This window comes from Notothenia rossii (genome assembly GCF_949606895.1).
Source record: "Notothenia rossii genome assembly, chromosome: 3".
In the NCBI taxonomy this organism is placed as follows: Eukaryota; Metazoa; Chordata; class Actinopteri; order Perciformes; family Nototheniidae; genus Notothenia; species Notothenia rossii.
This window is the reverse complement of record NC_136901.1, coordinates 50,873,303-50,898,604: the sequence shown is the minus strand read 5'-3', so window position 1 is coordinate 50,898,604 and position 25,302 is coordinate 50,873,303. Positions and strand designations below refer to the sequence as shown.

Genomic DNA, 25,302 nt, shown 5'->3' with positions numbered 1-25,302 from the left:
ATTCAGCTCCAGCCCGGTACAGAGACATAAAAACTTCTTTATAGACATAGCAAGAGATACAACTCTATAATCTGTAAAACAGGAAGGATGCATAACCGTTAATCATTAAAACATCTTGTCGGCCCTTTTTTTTCTATCAAAAAACCACTCATAGTTAAGCTGATATACATGTGTTTGTAGTGTTTACTTACTGCACCAATGTATTGCGCAATATCAATCTAATACATCACCACATAATGTATTTCATCTACAAAAACAGCCAATAATAGTATAATATGTGCTGGCAAGTACTTCAAGCTGTACTTTATTCTTTCAAGCCTTTCTGATTTTTTTACCCTATGTATGCTCCCCACTTGAGATAAAAGCTTTACACACAGCACACACGTGTTGGTAACTCATTTCTAAAAGACGCGTTTCACATGAGGGTGTTTGTCAGGGTGAACTGCATGCTGTGCGCCTCACACGTAGAATAGAGGACGAAAAGCGACATACAGAGAGATAAATAGATATACCCCAATGCACACAAATCCCTACAGGCATGTGTGTGTGTGTGTGTGTATGTGTGTGTGTGTGTGTGACTGCATGCTGTGCGTCATGCTGCTGTTGGGCTGTTCCTGGGGAGAACGTCAGCAAACACACACAGTAAGCTCCGAGGCGGAATCTCCAGCGGGGATTTGACCTGCCGCGCTGCTGAATTCACAATCTAATACCTTCCATCAGTTTACATTTTGCACCCTAGACTTGGTTTGGCTTTTCGCTTAACACAGACCCACCTGGTCTATTAGGGAATCCTGCTAAAACACAAGTGTTGGTTACATAATGTAACATTTTCACTGCAGCAACTAATGGAGATGAAAAAAAAGACATACACAAGTGAAGAATTTAGAATTGAACTGTTTTCTTGGACCTTGTGAGCCTCTCCGCTCACACAGGGTTCAAATCGGGACGGAAAGAGCAGGTTGGTGGAACACAGGCGTTTATTAACTCCAAACAATAATATGCGCGGGTCTCAAACGTTGCCCGGGTGGGAAACTTCACAGGTCCTTTGGCGACCTTCCAGGATCCCGCCTACTGCATAACAGAACAGAACCAGGTTACGACATGCTTTTCTTCCCGAACTGATTACCTGATTCCGATCAGCTGTCTGGCCTCCGGCCGAGCCACTCCCTTCACTCCAGCCGCTAGCGCCCAAACCACACCCCGCTGCCACATACCCCCACCGCCCGACTCAGGCCGGGATCCCGCCGGCCGCAAGCTGACTCTCCCCCCCCCCCCTCCGCCGAGCGAGAGAGGAAATCAGCCACGACCATCCGGTTACCCGGCCTGTGGATCACCTTGAAGTTGAAAGGCTGTAACGCCAGATACCACCGAGTGATCCGAGCGTTGGCATCCTTCATGCGGTGGAGCCACTGGAGCGGGGCATGGTCCGACCAGAGGGTGAAAGGGCGCCCCAGGAGGTAGTACCGCAGGGCGCCGACCGCCCACCGTATGGCGAGGCACTCCTTTTCCACCGTACTGTAGTTCACCTCCCTCTGGGCGAGCTTACGGCTAATGTACAGTACGGGGCGGTCGACCCCCTCTACGTGCTGGGACAAAACGGCCCCCACCCCACTGTTCGAGGCGTCGGTCTGCAACACAAAAGGGAGAGAGAAGTCAGGAGAATACAGAAGCGGCTTACCACAGAGGGCTTTTTTAACCCTCTCAAACGCCAGCTGACACCGCTCCGTCCACTGGACCGGATCTGAAGCACCCTTTCGGGTCAGGTCGGTCAGGGGACTGGTCAGCTCTGAAAAGGACGGGATGAACCGCCTGTAGTAGCCGGCCAGCCCCATGAACCTCCTGACCTCTTTTTTCGTCTTGGGCGCCAGACAGGCTGAAATGGCGGTTGTTTTCTCTATCTGTGGCCGCACCTGCCCGCCGCCCAAGTGGTACCCCAGATACCGTACCTCCCTCCGTCCAACCGCACACTTCTTCGGGTTGGCCATGAGCCCCGTCTGCCTCAGGGACTCGAGCACCGCCCCCACCTGCTGCATATGCTGCTCCCATGTCTCACTGTGAATTATGACATCATCCAAGTAAGCAGCAGTATATGCAGAGTGGGGACGCAGCACCCGGTCCATGAGCCGCTGGAAGGTGGCTGGAGCTCCGAACAACCCGAAAGGAAGTGTGATGAATTGGTATAAACCATACGGAGTGGAGAAAGCCGTTTTTTCCTTAGACTCTGGAGAAAGGGGAATCTGCCAATAGCCTTTGGTTAAATCCAGCGTCGTGTAAAAGCGAGCAGTGCCTAGCCGATCCAGGAGTTCGTCGACCCGGGGCATTGGATAAGCATCACATTTGGACACCTCGTTCACCCTGCGGTAGTCCACACAGAACCGGATTGACCCGTCGGACTTACGTACCAGCACGACGGGGCAACACAAGTCACTGGTGGACTCTTCTATCACTCCCATCTCTAGCATAGCCTGAAGCTCCACCTGAACAATTTTCCTCCTGTGTTCAGGCAGCCGATAGGGCCGTGAACGAATGGCCACGCCCGGGGGCGTTTCTATGCGGTGGTGTATGAGAGAGGTGCGCCCTGGCAGCGTAGAGAACACGTCGGCAAACTGCCTTTGCAACGAAGCAACGTCTGCTCTCTGGCCCGGTGAGAGATTGTCGCCACAACAGACCGGGGCTACTTTGTTGCTTTTAATGACCTCCGGTCCCAACTCATCTCTCTCAATCACCGTGGTGGCCAGAGAAACCGACGCCACCTCCCTCCATGCTTTCAGGAGGTTAAGGTGGTAAATCTGTGTTGCTCCCCCCCTGTCAGAACGCACCACCTCATAATCTATGTCCCCCACTCGTCGTGTGACGACGAAGGGTCCTTGCCACTTGGCGAGTAGTTTAGAGCTAGAGGATGGGAGTAATACAATCACTTTATCTCCCGGTGAAAATTGTCTCAGTTTCGACCCTCTGTTGTACAGGCGTTGCTGACGTTCCTGAGCCTGGAGCAAATTCTCCCGTGATATCTGCCCCAGTGAGGGGAGTTTTGCTCGCAGGTCCATAACGTACTGTATTTCGTTCTTACTGGTGCTTGGACCCTCCTCCCAGTTTTCCTTAACTAGGTCCAAAACACCCCGGGGCTTCCTACCAAATAACAGCTCAAAGGGAGAAAATCCCGTGGAGGACTGGGGCACCTCCCGCACTGCAAACAACAGAGGATCTAGCCATTTATCCCAATTACGGCTATCTTCGTGAACAAACTTACGAACCATGTTCTTTAGTGTTTTGTTAAACCGTTCCACCAGGCCGTCGGTCTGCGGATGTAAAACACTAGTCCGTATTGAATGGACGCCCAATAGTTCATACAGCTCGCGTAGTGTGCGTGACATAAACTGTATGCCCTGGTCAGTCAGGATCTCTTTCGGGATCCCGACTCGGGAGATAATGTGAAACAGTGCCTGCGCGATGCTCTTTGCAGAGATATTACGCAGCGGCACTGCCTCAGGATATCGCGTTGTATAATCCACTAGGACTAGTACAAAGCGATATCCCCGTGCACTCCGGTCTAATGGCCCGATGAGGTCCATTCCAACTCTCTCAAAAGGCACCTCAATCAATGGTAACGGGCGCAAAGGCGCTCTGGGGATGGCCGGCGGGTTAACCAGCTGACATTCACGGCAAGATGCACACCACCGCTTCACATCTGCGCGAATGCCCGGCCAATAAAATCGGGCCATTATCCGGTGTAGTGATTTGTCGTACCCTAGGTGACCTGACATGGGGTTATAATGAGCTGCCTGGAAAACCATTTCCCGACGGCTTTTTGGCACCAACAACTGGGTATTTATCTCTCCTGTCTGTGTGTCACGGCTTACACGATACAACCTGTCCCTAACCACCGTAAAGTGTGGGTGAGTGAGTGCTGCGTTTGGGTGCAGCTGGGAGCCATCAATACTCACCACCTGGCCGAAGGCGTGCTGAAGGGTCTCGTCCCTCGACTGTTCGAGGGGGAAATCTTCCACGGGAAACACCAGCGGGTCCAGAGGGACCTCCGCGGCCCCCTCTGTGTCCGTTTCCCCCTCGATGTCGTCAGCCGCCTCCGACTCTCCACTAAACACAGCACACAACTCACATTTCCCTGCCGTCCGTGAACGCACCCCCATAGCCCCCGCTAGCTTAGCAAACCCCGGCCAATTCGTTCCTAAAATCAGAGGGTGGCTAAGGCGAGTGCTAACTCCAGCCTTGACTCTATGCTTTTTCCCCTTATAAGAAATTTCCAGCGTCACCTCCGGGTACTGGTAAATATCCCCATGCACACACCTCACCTTCACCCACGATGCTTCAATCAATGCCCCAGGCAGAACCAGGTGCTGATGGATCATCGTCTGATTACAGCCCGTGTCCATCAGAGCCTGGTGTGTACCCCCTGTATACATACCGGTATACTGTACGTCCCTTCCAAATCGGGGGCGGCAACTGGCGGTCCTGCAACCCGAACCAGCTGTCCGACCTCCATGAGAGGACACTCCCGTCGGAAGTGGCCGGGCTGCCCGCACCGCCATTAATCCTGCCCTGACGTCTGAGGAGCCCCCCCTGGTGCCGGACGACCAGAAGCGTAGGCCGGACCCTGGGGAGAGATAAAAACAGGAGGGTAAGGTAGAGCTAGGGGGGAAAGTGTCGGGGCTGCGGGGTTGGGGCTGTGTGATGGTGGGGAGGGAAGGGCAGCTGCTCCAGGAAACCTCCTCCTCGGGGCTGGGACGGGTCGGCCCGCTGAGACGGCTGGTGGTCGGGGCTCCTCTTTCATGCTCCGCCGGGGAAGCGAGAGGTGGTCCTCCGCAAGGACGACGGCTGCTTCCAGGTTGGCGGGGCGATGGCACTGGACCCAATTCGCCGTCGAAGATGGCAGGCTGGCGATTAACTGCTCCAGCGCCACCTGCCCGACGACTTCCTCAGCGGAGCGCACCCCCGGCTGGAGCCAGCGGCTCGCTGCATCCAGGAGCTGCTGCGCGTAGGAGAAGGGCCGGTCAGCGTCCTCGAAGGGGAGGGCCCGGAACCGGCGGCGATGTCCCTCTGGCTTGCTGCCAAGCCGGTTCAGGATGGCCTTCCTCAGATGCCGGTACACATGCCGAGAGGCTGCTGGCAGGCTGTGGGCGGCTAGCTGCGCACTCCCAGATAGCAGAGGCAATAGCCGCGCTGCCCACTCCTCCTCCGGCCACCCGCACGCCGCCGTTGTGCCCTCAAATATGTCCAGGTATGCCTCCGGATCATCCTCTGCCGTCAATTTCTGGAGGTGGTCGGGCCGGGTTGGTAGCGGGATCGCCCTCCCGAGCGGCCGGACGCTGCAGCAGCTCCCGTAGGAGAGCCCGGTCCTCGCGCTGGCTCGAGGCGATCCCGAGCAGAGCCTCGCTCTGCTGTCGCTGTAATGCTGTGGTGGTCTCCTGCATGTGAGCGAGACGTTGGAGGGCCTGACCCAGCGGGGTTTCTCCTTCCGACATCAGGTCCCTGTTCAGGTGCCACTGTGAGCCTCTCCGCTCACACAGGGTTCAAATCGGGACGGAAAGAGCAGGTTGGTGGAACACAGGCGTTTATTAACTCCAAACAATAATATGCGCGGGTCTCAAACGTTGCCCGGGTGGGAAACTTCACAGGTCCTTTGGCGACCTTCCAGGATCCCGCCTACTGCATAACAGAACAGAACCAGGTTACGACACACTTTTCTTCCCGCACTGATTACCTGATTCCGATCAGCTGTCTGGCCTCCGGCCGAGCCACTCCCTTCACTCCAGCAGCCAGCGCCCAAACCACACCCCGCTGCCACAGACCTCTTTCACAAAACAAAACTTCAAACTAAATGTACAGTATGTATATTTATGAATTACAGTATTTCATAAGGTGTCATTTACAGCCTTTAGTCAAAGGAATAACATATGTGTTCAATGTGGAAAAGAACATCTGTATGTAAAAATCTAATTTTCCATGCATTGCCAAATAGGTAAGGGTCATACAAAGATAACCATAAGCAGTTTCAGCAGCGAGGAGACGCACTGTGCAAATATGTGTCATTTTCAGTTCTACATCCATGAACGTCTACCAAAAGCATCACATGAAAAGAAAATATTGTGGTGTGAAGAAACACTATCAATATTTTCGGCAACTGCAAGCCTCATTACTGTAGAAGCTGTTGGCATGGCAAATCGTACGTGTCTTAAAACGTGATGTGTCTAGGTCTACAATATAAACAGATAAAGATTGAATATAAATAGGAGTGTGATGCCCATTGCTGAGTTTTTACCTTTTTGTGTTGGCGTAATCCAGTCTAGGGCATTGGTCAGCAACAGGCGGACCGCGGTCCGGATCCGGACCCAGACCTATACTCAATACATCAATAGCGGATTTAAATTTTGACGGGGCGATTATATTTTAACCGCTGCCGACAGGGGGCGAAAGAGACGAGTGAGCAAAACAGGGAGAGAGGCGGAGAGGAGAGTGAACAGGCGTGTTAGTGGCAGACAGGGAGAGACACATAGTTACACATTGCGCTCTCCAAGAAGAGGAAAGTGGACAGTGAGAACAGAGCTTTTAACCCTGAGTGGACTCATTCATGTTCATCCTGCCCACTGGGAGCACAGAACCAGTGTGTCTCATTTGTTCAGAGACCGTGGCGCTCATTAAAAGTGCCAAAACGCCACTATGAGACAAAACACAAAGTGTTTGACCAAACATTCCCTCTCAAGTAAGAACTGAGGTCACAACAAATACATATCGTTCCAGGGCAGGCTAACCGAGTCTAACCAATGAGCTAACCAATGAGCACCTGCATGTGTGTATGAGAATGGCCCTGACACCATTTCAGCCCAGATTCAAACTCCTGGCAGGACAAGCTCGAGCTCAATTCTCGCACTGAACAAAAAAAAAAGTGATTGAGGGACTGCAATATAAGAGGGAAAGAAAGAGAAACTTTAAAAAATGTCAATTGTTATGATGTGTAAAGACTGATATTGTTCTATAATTGGTTGAAAGTGTTAAGTCATGATGTGAAACGGTTAACAAAGAAAAAGGGAAACTCAAGCTGCTGCTACACTTTATTGTATTTATCTAAAAATTAAGCACTTTTAAGATACACATATTTTCAAAAGCTATTTTATTTATTTTCTCTATTTTATTTTTAAATGCAGCCCGAGAGGAACATTACACATATCCACAGTATTTACTGTATATCTGTACAGTTCAATGTTAATTGACAATAAATTGTTGTTTTTGAATTGTACTTTCTTTATTTGATTGGCAGTCAGTTGTTGATTATATGCAGACGTTGATAAAGCTGCAGGCTACTTTAATATTCATAAAGCAAGTTAAACATTTCGATGTTCCGAACCTTTGCATGGGGAGATTTTCTCTAACTGGACCTCGTTGAATTTTAGTTGACTACCCCTGCTCTAGGGGTACCAGGAAGGTTCATTATAGCAAATGTAGACATTTGTTGGAACAGGATATATTTGGATTTATAAAACAGACAAGTCAAATAAAGCAATCTGATTGGTTCTTAGCCATGATATACTGAGCATATACCACGGGTAGAATTGTAGTTACTTTTCACAACAAGTCAGTATCCCTCCGCGTCTGAGAAAAACTGTATACAGTTGGGCTGAAAAGCAAACTGCCTGCAGTTTGCTTTTATCTGAAGTGGGGAGCATAAACCTTCCTTTTTACGCAGCGGTCCAGACCTAGACATCAAAACATATTCAGTGTGCAGTTACTTTGGCATTAGGGCAGGGATATCTAGATACTTTCCAAGGTTTGACATAATGAATTGTGCTACTTTTAAAGCAAGCAACGATGTTTTCAAATCTGTAATCAAAAAGGTACGCAAAAACGCTATCGACCAATCAGATTGCTTGATTTGACTTGTCAGTTTATACATTTGATTACATTTCTTCCATTACGAAACAAACTTACAAAGCATAACATGGAAACATTTAAGATTAACTTTGACCTCCGGGGTGGTCTTACTATGGAGGAGTGGATTGAGGAGTGCCTACAGCAGAGGTGCCCAGTACATCGACCGCAGGGGCAATGCTTGTAGATCGCGAGTCATTCATAAAAATAAAAAATCCAGCTCCGTTAAAATAGACAAAACAGGTTTTGATCCCTCCTCCCTTGGCCTCCCTGCCACTTAATTCAGGAGTTTACTTGATAGACAGAAAAAGCGACCTATCGCTTTCCAGTCTGTTAACCCAGAATGCAAAGCGATACAAAATCAGTCAAGTGCCGGGAAAACTCAAATTAAGTTAAAGAGACAAACAAGAGACCGGGACCGAGCAAAATGCTAAAGACATACCACTTCTACCCAGAATGGGAGGAAGAATATTTATTTATGATGTCACATTCAAAGGTTATTTGCCTTATTTGTAAAGCAAGCGTCGCTCTGCAAAAGAAAGGTAACGTGGAGAGGCATTATCGGAGAGTTCACAAGGCATATGACAGCGACTTCCCTCCAAGTAGCGAGTTGAGAAAGAGAAAGCTCATGTATTATTGCTACAAAAACATTATCTCGCAGTCTTAGTGTCGCCAACTCGTTTCTAACATGCAAAAAGACAAACAAATGCTTCTATGGTCGGTGTATGTTTGATTTTTCCAATCCAGACGAGATCTCTCTCTCCCATTACATTACATTACATTGCATTTAGCTGACGCTTTTATCCAAAGCGACTTACAATAAGTGCATTGGACCAGGAAGATACAACCTTGAAGAAAACAGAATCATATAAGTACATCAGGTTTCATAGAGCCAAACATTTCAAGTGCTACTCAACTGGCTTTAGAAAGCCAGCCCTTTATAGTATATAAGTGCTTTGTTAGTAATTCAATCGCTCGAAGTGGAGTCTAAAGAGATGAGTTTTCAGTTTGCGCCGGAAGATGTGTAAGCTTTCTGCTGTCCTGATTTCAATGGGGAGCTCATTCCACCATTTTGGAGCCAGGATAGCAAACCCACGTGTTTTTGCTGACGGGAACTTGGGTCCCCCTCGCTGTGCGGGTGCAGCGAGCTGTTTGGCCGATGCAGAGCGGAGTGCACGTACTTGGGTATACGGTTTAACCATGTCCTGGATGTAGGAAGGGCCAGATCCATTCGCAGCATGGTACGCAAGTACCAGTGTCTTGAAGTGGATTCTAGCAGTTACTGGAAGCCAGTGAAGGGAGCGGAGGAGCGGCGTGGTATGGGAGAATTTAGGAAGGTTGAAGACCTGACGAGCCGCTGCATTCTGGATGAGCTGCAGAGGTCGGATGGCACATGCAGGTAGACCAGCCAGGAGGGAGTTGCAGTATTCTAGGCGTGAGATGACGAGGGCCTGGACCAGAACCTGCGCTGATGTCTGGGTCAGCTGGGGACGTATCCTCCTGGTGTTGTAAAGCATGTATCTGCAGCAGCGGGTCGTTGCAGCAATGTTTGCAGTGAAGGACAATTTGTTATCTAGGACCACACCCAGATTCCTTGCAGTCTGAGTCGGGGAAACAACAGAGGTGCCGATGTTGATTGTTAGGTCAAGAGTGGGACAATCTTTTCTTGTCAAGGTTGAGCTTGAGGTGATGAGCAGACGTCCACCGAGAGATGTCCGCTAGGCAAGCAGAGATGCGTGCGACGACCTGGGTCTCTGAGCGGAGAAAGGACAGAATTAGTTGGGTGTCGTCAGCATAGCAGTGGTATGAAAAACCATGCGGGCTAATGACAGACCCGAGCGAGTTTGTGTACAAGGAGAAGAGGAGGGGACCAAGAACAGAGCCCTGAGGGACCCCTGTAGTTAATTTACAAGGGTCGGACTCGGACCCTCTCCAAGTAACCCTGTAGGTGCGGTCTTTGAGGTATGAGGTGAGGAGGGAAAGTGCAGTGCCTGAAACTCGAAGTTCTTGGAGAGTGCGAAGGAGGATCTGATGGTTCACCGTGTCGAATGCAGCAGACAGGTCCAGAAGGATGATGACAGAGGAGAGGGAGTCTGCTTTAGCAGTGTGCAGTTCGTCAGAGACAGCAAGGAGAGCAGTTTCTGTTGAGTGACCTGCCTTGAAACCAGACTGGTGCGGATCCAGAAGGTTGTTCTGATGGAGATAACAGGAGAGTTGTTTAAAGACAGCGCGTTCAAGTGTTTTAGACAGGAACGGGAGGAGAGAGACAGACCTGTAGTTTATAACATCAGACGGGTTGAGAGTGGGTTTCTTTAGGAGAGGGTTTACTCTTGCCTCCTTGAGACTGTTTGGAAAGTGACCAGAAGTTAGAGAAGTGTTGATGAAATGGGTGAGAAACGGTAGAATATCAGGAGCGATAGTCTTAAGGAGGTTTGAGGGGATAGGGTCCAGAGGACAGGTGGTAGGACGGGCAGAGGTAATGAGGGTAAGAACCTCACTTGGAGAGAGAGGGGAGAAGGAGGTCAGTGTGTGGGTGAACGGTGGGTCTGGTGACCCAGCGGTGAGTAAAGGTGAGTCAGAAAAAGAAGAGCGAATATCATTAACCTTTTTTTCAAAGTGGTTAACAAAGTCGCTTGACAGAAGGGAGGAGGGGGGAGGGGCTTTGGGAGGGTTCAAGAGGGTGGAGAAGATAGAAAATAGTTTTTTGGGATTGGAATAGGAAGATTGGATCTTATCTTGAAAGAAAGTGCTTTTTGCCTGAGAGATGGAAGCAGCGAAAGAGGAGAGGAGAGCCTGATAGGTTAGGAGGTCGTCATGGTGTTTGGATTTCCACCATTTCCGCTCTGCTGCCCGAAGGATGGTTCTATTAGCACGCAGTGCGTCATTTAGCCAGGGAGCAGGAGGGGACTGACGAGCCGGCCGAGATGTGAGAGGACAGAGAGAGTCCAGAGAGGATGAGAGAGTAGAGAGGAGAGTTTCTGCAGCCGAGTTTGGAGGCAGGAGTTGGAACGAATCAGAGGAAGGGAGGGCTGAGAGCACCGATGAGGCAAAGGTAGAGGGGGAGAGGGAACGGAGGTTACGGCGGACAGGTGCAGAATTAGAAGAGATTAGTTTGTTATGTTTGGAAAGGGGTAGAGAGAATGAAATAAAGAAGTGATCGGATGTGTGAAGTGGGTTTACAGAGAAGTTAGAAGTAGTGCAGTTCCTTGAGAATATGAGATCAACGACATTGCCAGCGTTATGAGTTGGTGGGAATAGAGACAGTGAGAAAGCAAAGGTGGTTAACAGAGATATTAGTTTGTCTATCTTCCCTTTCTGGAGGTTGAAGTCTCCGAGAATTACAGCGGGAGGGCCAGTTTCAGCGATGTGTGAGAGGAGATTATCTAACTCCTCCAAGAAGTCCCCCAAGGCGCCTGGTGGACGGTAGAGAACAACAATGGTTAATTGTATAGGATGGGTTACTGTGACGGCATGGAATTCAAAGGTGGAAGGAGTGAAGTTAGGTAGCTTGAAGAGGGAAAAGCTCCAGTTGGGAGAGAGCAGGAGACCAGTGCCACCTCCTCTGCCAGAGGGTCTGGGTGTATGGGAGAAGGAATATGCTGTGGAGAGAGCTGCTGGGGTGGATGTGTTGGATGGAGTAATCCAGGTCTCCGTGAGAGCAAGGAAATCCAGAGACTGCAGGGAAGCGTAGCCAGAGATGAAGTCAGCCTTAGGAACAGCTGACTGGCAGTTCCAGAGGCCCCCTGAAACTACACTGGATCTCCCCCGTCTGTGTGCGAGGGGGCGGGGCAGTTTACACACACGCAGCTGCTACATGCAGCAACACACGGAGGAGATGGCGGAGAAAACGCGCTCCAAGGTGTGGTTAAATGTTACCCGTCTAGAGGTGGACAATGCTCGTTGCCAAGAGTGTTTAGCATGTAAGGGCGGTAACACAAGCAATTTGTCTAAACATTTAGCTAGTGTGCACCACATCCAGACGGAGGAATGCACCGGGTTCGACTGTCTTTCTAGTAGCGCTGTAGCCCCATCCACGAGTAACGTTTCCACGTCAGGTGTTATGTATGCTAGCAGCAACACACAGAGTTAACTCAATTATACAAACATGGATTAATGATTAGAGGTAACAGAGTTACTCTTTATTTTGTTAAAGTTTCAGCTATTCTGTTTACAGTTCTGTCATCAGATTATTTAATACGATTTGTTAAAACATTGTTGTTTCTTTTGATGTGAAATATTATTTATTTTATTTAAATAAAAAGCAATGTTAATTTTGTTCACAATTTGTTAAGTTAATTTAATAATATATGTATTTTTGAATCAAGTATTCATCTTTATTGTCTTCATTGTTAGTTTCCACATGCCTAAAGCAACCTCAAGCTAAATCTAAAAGTTGATGGCTAAATAAGAGCGTTTGAGAAATTGTGCAAGGCATACAGTAATAGTCCGAATAGTCGATTAATCGTTTCATTAATCGATAGATTAATCGATTATAAAATTAGTCGTTTGTTGCAGCCCTATTGTAGTCCCATATCCCATGTATAAATAAAACGTGTTATTCAGCAACCCTTGCAATTTAGGATTTTATTTTTGGTTGGTAGACCTCGGTGAGCTGGTCATTTCAAAAGTAGATCACCAGCCAAAAAATTGTGGGCACCCCTGGTCTACAGTATCTCCAGAAAAAAAGCCCCCTGCTAAACGACGACATGCAGAGCTAAGTGATGAGCAGGTAGACCAACTAGAAAAAAAATTAAACGAACAGAACACTACTAAGCAAACAAAATGGGCAGTTAAGTGCTTTGAAGACTGGTGTCAGGATAATTCTGTGGTCATAGACTTTCAGACGTCGACAAAACAGCAGCTCAATAACATCTTGAGATTTTTTTGCAACTGTCAGAAACGGTAAAGGCAAACTATACGGCCTGAGCAGCTATATCGGTCTACGTGCTGGACTCAACCGGCACATAAATGACCCACCACTCAGTCTGTCCTGGTCCCTCCTCAAAGACACCGAGTTCACAACTTGCAACAATGTGTTTATCGGCGTTGTGAAAATGTTGAGAAAGAAGGGACTCAACACTTCAGTCCATAACAGAAGATGACTTCAAAGCTATCAAGCAAGTACTTGATCCAAAAACTCAGAAGGGGCTAGTAAACAAGGTGTGGTTTGAAGTTCAACTGCACTTTGGGCGCAGGGGAAATGAGGGTAATCGGCAGCTCAAACCCTCGTCTTTCACCACCAAAACAGAAGAAAACGGGCTTAAGTATGCAAAGCTGATGTTCAATGAGCACACAAAAAACCACAACGACCCGCAGGCGAGAAATAAACAGAGCACAAGGGGATTTACTGCAATGTCGACAATGTTTGGTAAATTATGTGTAGTGCATATTATTTTGATAGATGAGGCTAGATTAGGATAGCTACTAAAAATCACATTTGCTTTGTTACAGGTTCACTCGAGAGCCAATGGGCGTTAATCACCTTTCCACAATGTTGCCTAGAATGTGCAAGCAAGCAGGAACACAGCTGAAATACACCAACCACTGCCTCTGCAGTACCCCCATTCAAAAGCTTTCTGATGCAGGTCTTGAAACAAAGCAGAGAAATGATGACCGTTAGTGGCCACAGGTGTGAAAGCTCCCTCCAGAGCTACTGGAAGCCAAATCTCGGGGCCTGGAGAAAGTGGAGCAATATTCTCGCCACGCCAAGCAACAGCCTAGAACAACCTCAGCCTAGTGAAGTGGTTCTCAAACCTTTTCTATCATTCCCTACTTTGAACAGGTGGGCACAAGAATATCTTAGGCAAAGTATTCGAAAGAATAATGTTTATTGTTTGCATGTTATGTTGTGTTTATTGTTGGCATGTTACGTTACGTTTTTTAGATATTTCATTTACAATTATTTTGGAACACATGTTGGCGGTATCTTCCTCCACAGGGTTTAACATTAGCTTAATAGGTGACTGGAAAGGAGGAGGCCCAAAACTGACGCGGCAGAACTACAGACCACACAGCTACAAGCCAGTGTTACCGGCACCAGACCTAGGGGTAATCTGGGCCAGCAGCAAGGGTTACACAGGCTAAGGAGCACTGTGTAACCAACATATACTGTAAACTGTGTCTGTGGATTTGTAGAGAGAGGACCAAAGTTAGCGTCTTGCTCAGATCACAGCACCTTTATTTCTGACATCCATGGCATACAGTTCTGTCACATTATGTCAAGCCTCTCAGTTAAAATGCATGATAAATTAATATCAAACCGTCTTACAGACAAAACATATAAAAAGTATAAAGTATAAATAATATAAAACATTCTGCCTAAAGAAGAAATACATGCATATGAATTAAAATGATTTAACACATATTCCACATAAACAATAATTGGCTTAACTTTGCATATGAATAGGTACCAAAATAATATAATTCAAAACACACACTCACTTAACAGCAGCACGTGACAATATGGCGGGACCACGCCATGTTACGGAATGGCCGGAACTGTGAAACTAGCTTGACTATGATATTTTCCTCAGCACCATTTACTCACTGCTGGCTGGCTAATACTCTTAACAACATTTTAAAATACATTTGCTTATGCCACAGTGTTAAATGTCAGTTACTTACACGTACAAAACTACTGTGTAAAACTGTGTTTTATGAAAACAGCTACTTAGCATGGCGATGCTAACCAGAGCAATTAGCTACAAAAGGACACTGGCTACACTTACACACATATCACAAATCCTGTGAAACATTACTAAACCATTGACAGTGCATTCAGTAACATCTAGCATTTCCAACCTGTTACACTCTTCCCTGCTTCAAGAGATGTCTCCGGACATCTAGAACCAACCTAACACAAGTCGTATTTAGCAGTCCAGAGTCGAGAAAGTGTGTGGGTCAAAGTACAGTCTGTTACAGTCGAAAGTATTTTAAGGTACTGTGGACGTTGTCACAGGTCTAGCATGTCCATACTGGTGTAGGGCAGCAACAGGTTTCAGGAACAGCTGGGTAAAATGGCATGTGATAGGGAACACAGGCAACCATCAAGTTTGCTCCTGGCCTCCAGGGCTGGTATGAAGGTTGTCCAAGGTGGTTATATGTGAGCATTTCCAGAGGTTTCATTGCTCGGGTTGACTTCATCACCGGCAGCATTTCGTCATCTGATGGTCCTGTTGCAGGCTCACTATTGTCCACCTGTTCCTCTGACCCTGCATCCTCCAAAATGTCATCCATCGCTGGTTCCTCCTGTAGTTCCTCCAGTAGTTCCTCGGCTGGTGGAGTAGTAACCTGCACCGGCATCTGCACTGAATCTGGCTCTGCAACTGGGTCAGTTTAATGTGGCTGCTGCATTTTAGCAGTCTCGGTTGCTTGTCTCCTTGGCTGGAAATCTGGAGCTAAAACGTTCACTGTTTGGTTTAGGCTGAGGCATTAGGGGTCTGACTCTCCTCCTTCCATACACAGAGGACCTGAGGCAATACGTGTTTTCTTCCTCCTCATCCGAATGTTCAGAATCCTGCTCCACCGCCTCAGTGTGGTTTACCTGGTTGTCGCTCTGTTTTTGTCTTTTCTTGTTTGGACACTGACTCTGCTCATCTTGTTCCAAGGGAAAATCATTAACATGTAGCAGAAGGTTACGATGCAGGACACGGAGGGTTGGATCTCCTTTTTCTGGCTAAGCTCTGTACACAGGTCCATCGCCAAACTTTTCAACAACATGATGAATTCTCTTTTCCCAGTAAACACAAAGTTTGCCTGGGCCACCCCTCTCTGATCTCCAGGCTGCAGCACCATGCCTTTAACATGCCGATCATAGTATTTCTTCTCTTGAGCTGAGCTCTTCCCACTGTTATCTGAGGCAATCTTATCTGCTTCCTGCATGCGAGAAGCCCATTTCTGTGCATATTCCTGTCTGGACTGTGACTCTTGTTCAGGCAAATCAACAGGCAAGCGTGGGGCTCTTCCATACAGGAGAAATAACGGTGAATAGCCTGTTCCTTCATGTCTCGTACAATTGTACGCGTGGACTATGTGGGGTAAGTGATCCTTCCATTCAGCCTTTTTGTCCTCTTGTAGAGTGCGGAGCATCTGCAGAAGTGTCCTATTCAGACGCTCAACAGGATTCCCTTATGGGTGGTAGCGGGTTGTTCGAGAATGAGCGATTCCTGCCAGCTGCTGCAGTTTCTGGAAAAGGCCATTCACAAACTCCCGGCCCTGATCATGATGTAGCTTTTCAGGGTAGCCGAAGCTTGGAATGAAGTCATAGAAGATTTTCTCGGCTGCTGTTCGGCCTGACTTATTCTTGGTCGGGTAGGCTTGTGCAAAGCGAGTAAAGTAGTCTACTAGGACTATAATGTACTCATAGCCACCCTTACTCTGTTCAATATGGAGATAATCAACAGAGAGGAGCTCAAATGGAGCACTGGTTGTTATTGAACCCATAGGTGCTCTCCCTGGAATGCTTGGCCGCTTCTGTTTAACACACTGGCACTGACGTAGTCCTCGATTTCACGTTGCATAAAAAGGCCAATAAAACCTTTCTCTCGCCAAGTGGATGACTTTGTCTGCGCCAACATGCCCCATATCCTCATGCAGGCGTTTCAACCAAGTTGGCTTCAGCCGACTGGGGAGAACCAACTGTTTTCGTTGTCCTGTCTGCCTGTACAATATTCCCTTGTCAAGTGTGAGTCTATTCCATTCATGTACGAGTCTGTGTGTCTCTCGTCCCATTTGTCTCTTGTCTCTATCATTAGGATTCCATCCTCTACTTTTCACGTTCATCACCTCACAGATGGGAGCATCTTCCTTCTGAGCAGCGCAAATGTTTTCTGGATTGATAACTGGAATGCCTTCATGAAGTGTGTCGTCTGTACCCGGATGCATCTGAAACGCAGCCACCCATGGCACGTCATTGTCTCTCATGGCTTTATTCCCCTGCCAGATGGCAGAGATAGTCTCTGGGAGAAGTGTTTCTCTGTGTCTTCCAGGTGATTGAGAAGTTGCACTGGATACTGTGACAGGGTGTCAGCGTCTGCATTTGACTTGCCTGGCCGATATTTTATAGTGAAATTAAAGTCAGCTAGCTCGCCAGCCCAACGATGCCCACTTGCATTCAACTTGGCCGTGCTCAAAACGTAAGTAAGGGGGTTATTATCTGTGTATACGGTGAAGGTGGGTGCATAATAGAGGTAATCTCTAAATGTATCGCAGATTGCCCACTTCAATGCAAGGAACTTTAGCTTGCCTTAATGGAGATGGTAGTTTTTCCTCAGCTGGCGAGAATGCCCTTGAACCATAAGCGATGACACAGAGTTCGTTTCCCTGTTGTTGATAGAGCACGGTTCCCAGACCCTTCATTTGAGGCGTCGGTGTGAAGGACGAAGGGCAAATCAAAGTCCGGGTAAGCCAGAATGGGTGGACTGGTTAGCATGTCCACAAGACGTGACACCACAGCACCGTGTTCTGATGTCCACTGGAAAGGTGCTTTGGATGAAAACTGTCCATTATTTGTGGTCTTGGTCTGGTTAGCTCTAGCTGTGGTGAATGTCTGGCTAGACTCTTTAGGGCCCTCTAGTAGTTGATACAGTGGCCTGGCTATCCTAGAAAAGTCCTGTATGAAGGTTCTATAATAGCCCAGAAACCCAAGGAGCGCTCTAACTTCTCCAATATTCTTTGGCTCTCTTTTCTTTAAATGCTGAACTGCCTCAAGCTCTATATAGACACCTTCCCTGGTCACTAGGCGCCCTAAATACCTGACCTGACTTTTAAATAGCTCACAAATCGTCTCAACGTGGTCATAAAAGGTCTTAGAAAAGCAGAGCACGTCATCCAAGTATGGTGAGCAGCACTCATCCCTTAGATCACCAAGGACTCCCTCCATGCACCTTTGAAATGCCGCTGGAGCATTGGTAAGGCAGAATGGGAGGCGGGTCCACTCGTATAGCCCCCAAGGCGTGCTAAAGGCGGTCAGGTTTCTAGAACTCTCATCAACAAAGCCCTGGTGGTAAGCACGCTTTGTGAGGTAGATATCATGTTTAGTGTGGTTCTGAATAGCAGAGATGGGGACTCAAGTCACATGACTTGACTCGAGTCAGACTCGAGTCGCATATTTTTTGACTTGAGACTTGCTTGACTAACATTGATAAAAGACTTGACTTGACTTCGTATTCATGACTTGAGACTTGACTTACAGATGTAGCGATTCATTTCAGACAGTTTGAAACGTGAGGGCCGTGATCTGCCCTCGCTCAAGGGAAAACCTCCAGCTTGACTTGAGACCGCCCCCGTGATAGATAAATGTAATTATAATGAAGCCAGCTGCAATGGATCATTGATCCACAAGGGGGTGCAGTGGGGTTCCACACTGCAGCTCATGTGAAATAAAGTCAGATACAGTACGCTGGATGTACAGTGGAACTTTGTTAAGATCCATATGTCACGGATATCATACTCTGGGCTAAATAAGAGACATGTAATCATTTACAAAACATCACCATGTTGTTATTTAACAAAATAATGTAATAATGTAATGAAAAAAACGAACGGGAGGAAATGCAGCCCGGCTCTCGATTTTTAATCCTAATTTAATCATCATCTTCACCACGATCATTTATGTTTAAGTTCGCCGAATTGACATGAAATCACTGACACATATGAATATACTGTATTCAACTTCATTAAAACGTTATTAATGTGCCTAAACTCAGTAATTCACTACATATATTTATATTTTAATGGAGCCTCGTCGGCAGTTCAGGATTCCAAAGCGTAGCGGAGGGACCCTGATCCGCATGACGGGTATTATTTTCCCCATAAGGTAGAAGTCGCTGCAAATTATCCCGCTTATTACATGGCCACATTCTCAACAAAGTAACGACATGACTCCCAATATTAATTTAAATGCTTTTATGGATTTAGAAAATGTTTTTATTGATTTAAAAAATAGTTGTATTGATTTAAATTGACATGCATCCGCTGAGAAAAATAGTCCGTTGTTACTGTTTTTTAAACAGTCTGAATGTAACGGCAGCTCTTTCCCCCACTGATCTTTTTTCTCCAGCAGCTAAATTAACTTTAGGTTACTCTGAGTGACCATAGACTGTATGTGACAAGCTTACAGTTAGTGACGTAACAACACCATAAAAGCTGGTGGGTTAAAAGCAATACGGGAGGTAAAAATAACTACAATAATTGTGATTTATTTATTGTGGCTTTTATGTTTTTAGGTATAAAATGTTATGTAATTCAGGCTTATAGTTCATCCTTCTCTAAAAGCCTTCAACAATGACAATATTCATAGTAATTTAATAAATCCTTCCAACACACATTGTAAAAAATAGCCTACTGTAAGTTAAGAAATCATTCCAATATGTACATCTTCTGATGTAACAACAATAACATTATAAATAGTAACATAGCTGAACATGGTATTGCACATTTAGCTTTGAGTGTTACTGACCTGAGATGTTTTTATTACATGAATTAAGGGGACTGAGGCTTTGGGATGCAAACTCATCAGGTATGAAAAAGGTGACAAGGATCCGAGCACCCGGCTCCCCCACCCCACAGAATATCGGCTTTAAAATGAGGAATAACAGAGGATTTTAGCAGTCAGAACAACTAAAGCAGCAGTGTTAATAATAACAGAAACGCCAAAGAGTCACATCTAATAGAAATATATAAAAGCATTTATTTTAATTGTGTAGCAGTCAGTTTATAATTTTGGCATTACTGTTGAGCATTTTGAAAATGTATTTTCATGCCTCTGTGCAAGGCTTAATCTTTCTATCTTCATAGCCACATGGTGTAAAGCAGCCTCAGCCGTGGCCGAGGCAAAGCAGCGGGTGTGGGAGAAGTTCGGAGAAGACATGGAAAAGGACTTTCGGGCGGCACCAAAGTTGTTCTGGAAAACTGTCCGACACCTCAGGAGGGGGAAGCAGGGAACCATCCAAGCTGTGTACAGTAAGGATGGGACGTTGTTGACCTCAACTGATGGACTGTTAGGGCGTTGGAAGGAGCACTTTGAGGAACTCCTGAACCCGACAACTCCGCCCTCTATGTTAGAGGCAGAGCTGGAGTATGACGGGGGATCGACACCAATCTCCTGGGGGGAGGTCACTGAGGTCGTCAAACAACTTCACAGTGGCAAAGCCCCGGGGGTGGATGAGATCCGCCCAGAAATGCTGAAGGCTCTGGGTGTTGAGGGACTGTCATGGTTGACACGTCTCATCAACGTTGCGTGGAAGTCGGAAACAGTACCGAAGGAGTTGCAGACCGGGGTGGTGGTCCCCCTTTTTAAAAAGGGGGATCAGAGGGTGTGTGCCAATTATAGAGGCATCACACTTCTCAGCCTCCCCGGGAAAGTTTACTCTAAGGTACTCGAAAGGAGGGTCAGGCCGATTGTCGAACCTCAGATTGAGGAGGAACAATGCGGATTCCGTCCTGGTCGTGGAACGACGGATCAGCTTTTTACTCTCGCAAGGATCCTGGAGGGGGCCTGGGAGTACGCTTATCCAGTCTACATGTGTTTTGTAGACTTGGAGAAGGTGTATGACCGGGTTCCCAGGGAGTCACTGTGGGAGGTGCTGCGGGAGTATGGGGTGAGGGGGTCTCTACTCAGGGCCATCCAATCTCTGTACTCCCAAAGCAAGAGCTGTGTCCGGGTCCTCGGCAGTAAATCGGACCCATTTCAGGTGAGGGTTGGCCTCCGCCAGGCCTGCGCTTTGTCACCAACCCTGTTTGTAATATACATGGCTCGGATTTCAAGGCGTAGTCATGGGGGAGGGGGTCTGCAGTTCGGTGGACTAAGGATTGCACCACTGCTTTTTGCGGATGATGTGGTTCTGATGGCTTCATCGGTCTGCGACCTTCAGCACTCACTGGATCGGTTCGCAACCGAGTGTGAAGCGGCTGGGATGAGGATCAGCACCTCCAAATCTGAGGCCATGGTTCTCAGCAGGAAACCGATAGACTGTCCACTCCAAGTAGGGAATGAGTCCTTACCCCAAGTAAAGGAGTTCAAGTATCTCGGGGTCTTGTTATCGAGTGAGGGAACAATGGAGCGTGAGATGGGTCGGAGAATCGGAGCAGCGGGAGCGGTACTGCAGTCGCTTTACCGCACCGTTGTGACGAAAAGGGAGCTGAGCCAGAAGGCAAAGCTCTCTGTCTACCGCGCCATTTTCGTTCCTATCCTCACCTATGGTCATGAAGGATGGGTCATGACCGAAAGAACGAGATCGCGGGTACAAGCGGCCGAGATGGGTTTTCTCCGCAGGGTGGCTGGTGTCTCCCTTAGGGATAAGGTGAGAAGTTCAGTCATCCGGGAGGGACTCGGAGTTGAACCGCTCCTCCTTCGCGTCGAAAGGAGCCAGTTGAGGTGGTTCGGGCACTAGTTAGAATGCCACCTGGGCGCCTCCCTAGAGAGGTGTTCCAGGCACGTCCAGCTGGGAAGAGACCAAGGGGTAGACTTAGAACCAGATGGAGGGATCATATCTCTTCGCTGGCCTGGGAGCGCCTTGGGATCCCCCAGTCAGAGCTGGTTGATGTGGCCAGGGAAAAGAAAGTTTGGGGCTCTCTGCTGGAACTGCTACCTCCGCGACCCGACCACGGATAAGCTGGAGAAGATGGATGGATGGATGAATGGTGTAAAGCAGGGGTGGGGAACCTTTTTCCTCTCAAGGGCCATTTACATTTTTCCAACATCCTCCGAGGGCCGTACAAATTATTGACCTCTGCTTAAAAATACTAAAATCACAGCCCATTCATTTGGCCTTTCTTTCATTCTGTGCAAAGAAAAAGCAACCTCTCAATCCAGATATCTCACCATGACTCGTGCATGCATTCACGTGCACGGTTGTGGCATGACCACCAAAACAGAAAGATTTGGACACAAGATGCAAATGTATTTAGTTTCCTATCCATGTGGACATGATTTAAGTGTGTGTGTGTGGGGGGGGGGGGGGACCTAACCTCCTCTAGGGGGGTCTGGGAGGATGCTCCCCCGGGAAGATTATTTTTTAAATGTTGAAGTTAGAAGCATCGATCTGGAGCACTTTGAGAGCAAAATTAGGAGCTCTATGGATACATCTCTCAATACCCAGATGAAACAGAATTAGCAGATTTCTTTTTCTTTATGGATATTTTACAAATCACTCCCCTTTCAAACTGTATTCTTGTTTATTAATAACACGTTTTTTACTGTCATATAGTATTTTATACCTGTTTACCTTATATTTATTACGTTATTTTTTATAATAACTATAATGATCATATAAAGATGTGCCTTTTACCTCACTGGTCGGAGAAAAAGCTTCTTATATTCGTTAGCATAGCTAGCTAACCAGATGCTAATAACAACACAGTTATTGACTGTATGATCAGTATGACAGAAGAACAGATCGCCACTGGGCTTTCAACTAAAGACACAGCCACGCAGAAACTGTGGCATGTGTACGGCTCCTTATGGGTACTGACATTTTTGGAAGTGCCGGAGCGGCATTATGGTGCTCTCCGTCAGAAATACACCCCTGTCAGACGAGACATATACCACGTGATGACACGTTAAGCTCGTGTTGTGTTCAAGGACCCTGACCTTGGCCAGGAAAAACAGGCACTCGTTTTTTTGCGGTCTAGATTTCTTTAATTTTTTTCTTTTTTGCGTGTGTTTATAAATCACCTCGAGGGCCGTACCAAATGGTCTCGCGGGCCGCAGGTTCCCCACCCCTGGTGTAAAGTAACTAAGTTCATAAACTCAACAAGTACTATACTTGGGCACAATTTTGAGATACTTGTACTTTATTTAAGTATTTCAATGTTTTGCTACTTTGATCTTCTACTCCACTACAGTTCAGAGGTAGGCCTACATGGTTTACTTCTACTCCCCTACATGTATTTAATACCTTTAGTTACTTTACAGATGTGGATGAATGATGTGAAATATAATCAAGTCTTAAATCAGACTTTAGTTCCACCTGGAGTAAATCCACAAGCTACCCTGCAGTATACAAAGTCATTCAAACTAGCTGCACCTTTAGCAGCTTTGAGAACACTTTCATGATCAATCATTATAAAACATAGCATATGTTATTCTGAAATGGACCAATCTGCACAATGACTACTTTTACTGTCGCTACTTTAACTATATTTTGATGATAATACTTTTCTACTTTTACTTGAGGAACATTTTGAATGCAGGACTTTTACTGTAACAGAGTATTCCTACACTATTACTTTCACTCAAGTACAAGATCTGAGTACTTCTACTTTTACTCAGGTACAATACCTGAGTACTTCTACTTTTACTCAAGTACAAGACCTGAGTACTTCTACTTTTACTCTACAAGATCTGTGTGCTTCTACTTTTACTCAAGTACAATACCTGAGTGCTTCTACTTTTATTCTATAGTACAATATCTGAGTGCTTCTACTTTTACTCAAGTACAATGAAAAAATCTAATCCATCTCATTTACCGACGAACATTTCTACTAAAGACCGGGCAAAAAGTGGGGGGAAACTATTCTGCACTCCGTGCAACTGTGTGTTGGAGCCATAGACTGTATATAGGTTGGAGCATAAGAGAAAATCGACGGTGACGACCCACTTTGATTCATTCAAACATTCAAAAATGCTTTCTGCTGCTGCGGACAAGAAAGCCAAACAACTCACGTTCAACCTCCAAAACCCTTTCGAGGGCTACAAGAAACGAAGTGAGTAGCCTACAAGATTGAAGCTGGTCAGATAACGAACGAGTAAATGAAAACAGAATGAGTGCGTGGGGGGGGGGGAGGTGAAGATTTTTTCATCTTGGTGTTTTCTCTATCGTGTGAGCTCCACACGTTCACTCTATACAGTGTTGTTTACATTCTGTGATGCGCGAGCTGATGACGTCACGTCAAGACGAGTTAACTTTTTTTCTTCTCAACTTTGTGTGGAAAAATGCGGGGATTATGCGGCCTTTTGATAAATATGCGGCCTTTTAAAAATCTGCGCCATTTTGCTGATTATGCGGTCAATTCTGCGATCGCAGAATCGCGTTTTTCTGGAGGGTCAATATAATAAGACTCTGCTGCTCCGAGATGATGGTCTAGCTTCAGCAGCTACATTACCTATGGGTGCGTTCGTTAATATTAACTGTGCGTCCGGAGTCACTGTGGCACAGACTGGACCGCTGGTGGACCGCTGGTGAACAGCTGTTAGAACGGGCCGTTCAGGTGTTCAGAGCAGAGCTCCCTGTCGGAGCGGCAGAGCGTGATGTGAACTGAAAGGTTTTTCTGTGGCAATATTATTTAAGGAATCGTTGAGCTAGCTTGCTAGCATACATTGTCACTATCTGCTAACGTTAGCTTTAGCCTTCTATTTCTAATAGTTTTTTTCATAGGCTATAAACAGAGGTGGTATAAGTATATATATATTGTACTTGAGTAAAAGTAGAAGTACTCAGGTCTTGTACTTGAGTAAAAGTAGAAGTACTCAGATCTTGTAATTGAGTAAAAGTAGAAGCACACAGATCTTGTACTAGAGTAAAAGTAGAAGTAGGCCTACTCAAATCTTGTACTTGAGTAAAAGGAGAATCACTCAGGTCTTGTACTTGAGTAAAAGTAGAAGCACACAGATCTTGTACTAGAGTAATAGTAGAAGTACTCAGGTCTTGTACTTGAGTAAAAGTAGAAGTACTCAGATCTTGTACTTGAGTGAAAGTAATAGTCCCAGAGCGTAGGAATACTCTGTTACAGTAAAAGTCCTGCATTCAAAATGTTCCTCAAGTAAAAGTAGAAAAGTATTATCATCAAAATATAGTGAAAGTAGCGACAGTAAAAGTAGTCATTGTGCAGATTGGTTCATTTCAGAATAATATGATATGATATGTTTTATAATGATTGATCATGAAAGTGTTCTCAAAGCTGGTAAAGGTGCAGCTAGTTTGAATGACTTTGTATACTGCAGGGTAGCTTGTGGATTTACACCAGGTGGAACTAAAGTCGGAATCAACACTTGATTATATTTCACATCATTCATCCACATCTGTAAAGTAACTAAAGGTATTACATAAATGGAGTGGAGGAAAAGTACAGCATGTACCTCTGAACTGTAGTGGAGTAGAAGAACAAAGTAGCAAAACATTGAAATACTTAAATAAAGTACAAGTATCTCAAAATTGTGCCCAAGTATAGTACTTGTTGAGTTTATGAACTTAGTTACTTTACACCATGTGGCTATAAAGATAAAAAGACTTAAGCCTTGCACAGAGGCATGAAAATACATTTTCAAAATGCTAAACAGTGCTGCCAAAATTATAAACTGACTGCTACACAATTTAAAATAAATGCTTTTATATATTTCTATTAGATGTGACTCTTTGGCGTTTCTGTTATTATTAACACTGCTGCTTTAGTTGTTCTGACTGCTAAAATCCTCTGTCATTC

At 46.4% G+C, this 25,302-nt stretch overlaps 2 protein-coding genes across 3 annotated transcripts in view; one reads left to right on the top strand and one right to left on the bottom strand.

Moving 5' to 3' along the window:
- LOC307033208 (uncharacterized protein) overlaps positions 1-25,302 on the top strand; it is a 234,840-nt gene that overhangs the window by 49,535 nt on the left and 160,003 nt on the right. The gene's annotated exons all lie outside the window — the stretch shown is intronic.
- LOC307032953 (uncharacterized protein) lies at positions 1,182-4,421 on the bottom strand (the record flags this gene model as incomplete). Its single annotated transcript, XM_079671226.1, has 2 exons — positions 1,182-1,628; positions 3,945-4,421. The coding sequence occupies 2 exons, from the start codon at positions 4,419-4,421 to the stop codon at positions 1,182-1,184; spliced, it is 924 nt and encodes a 307-aa protein (XP_079527352.1).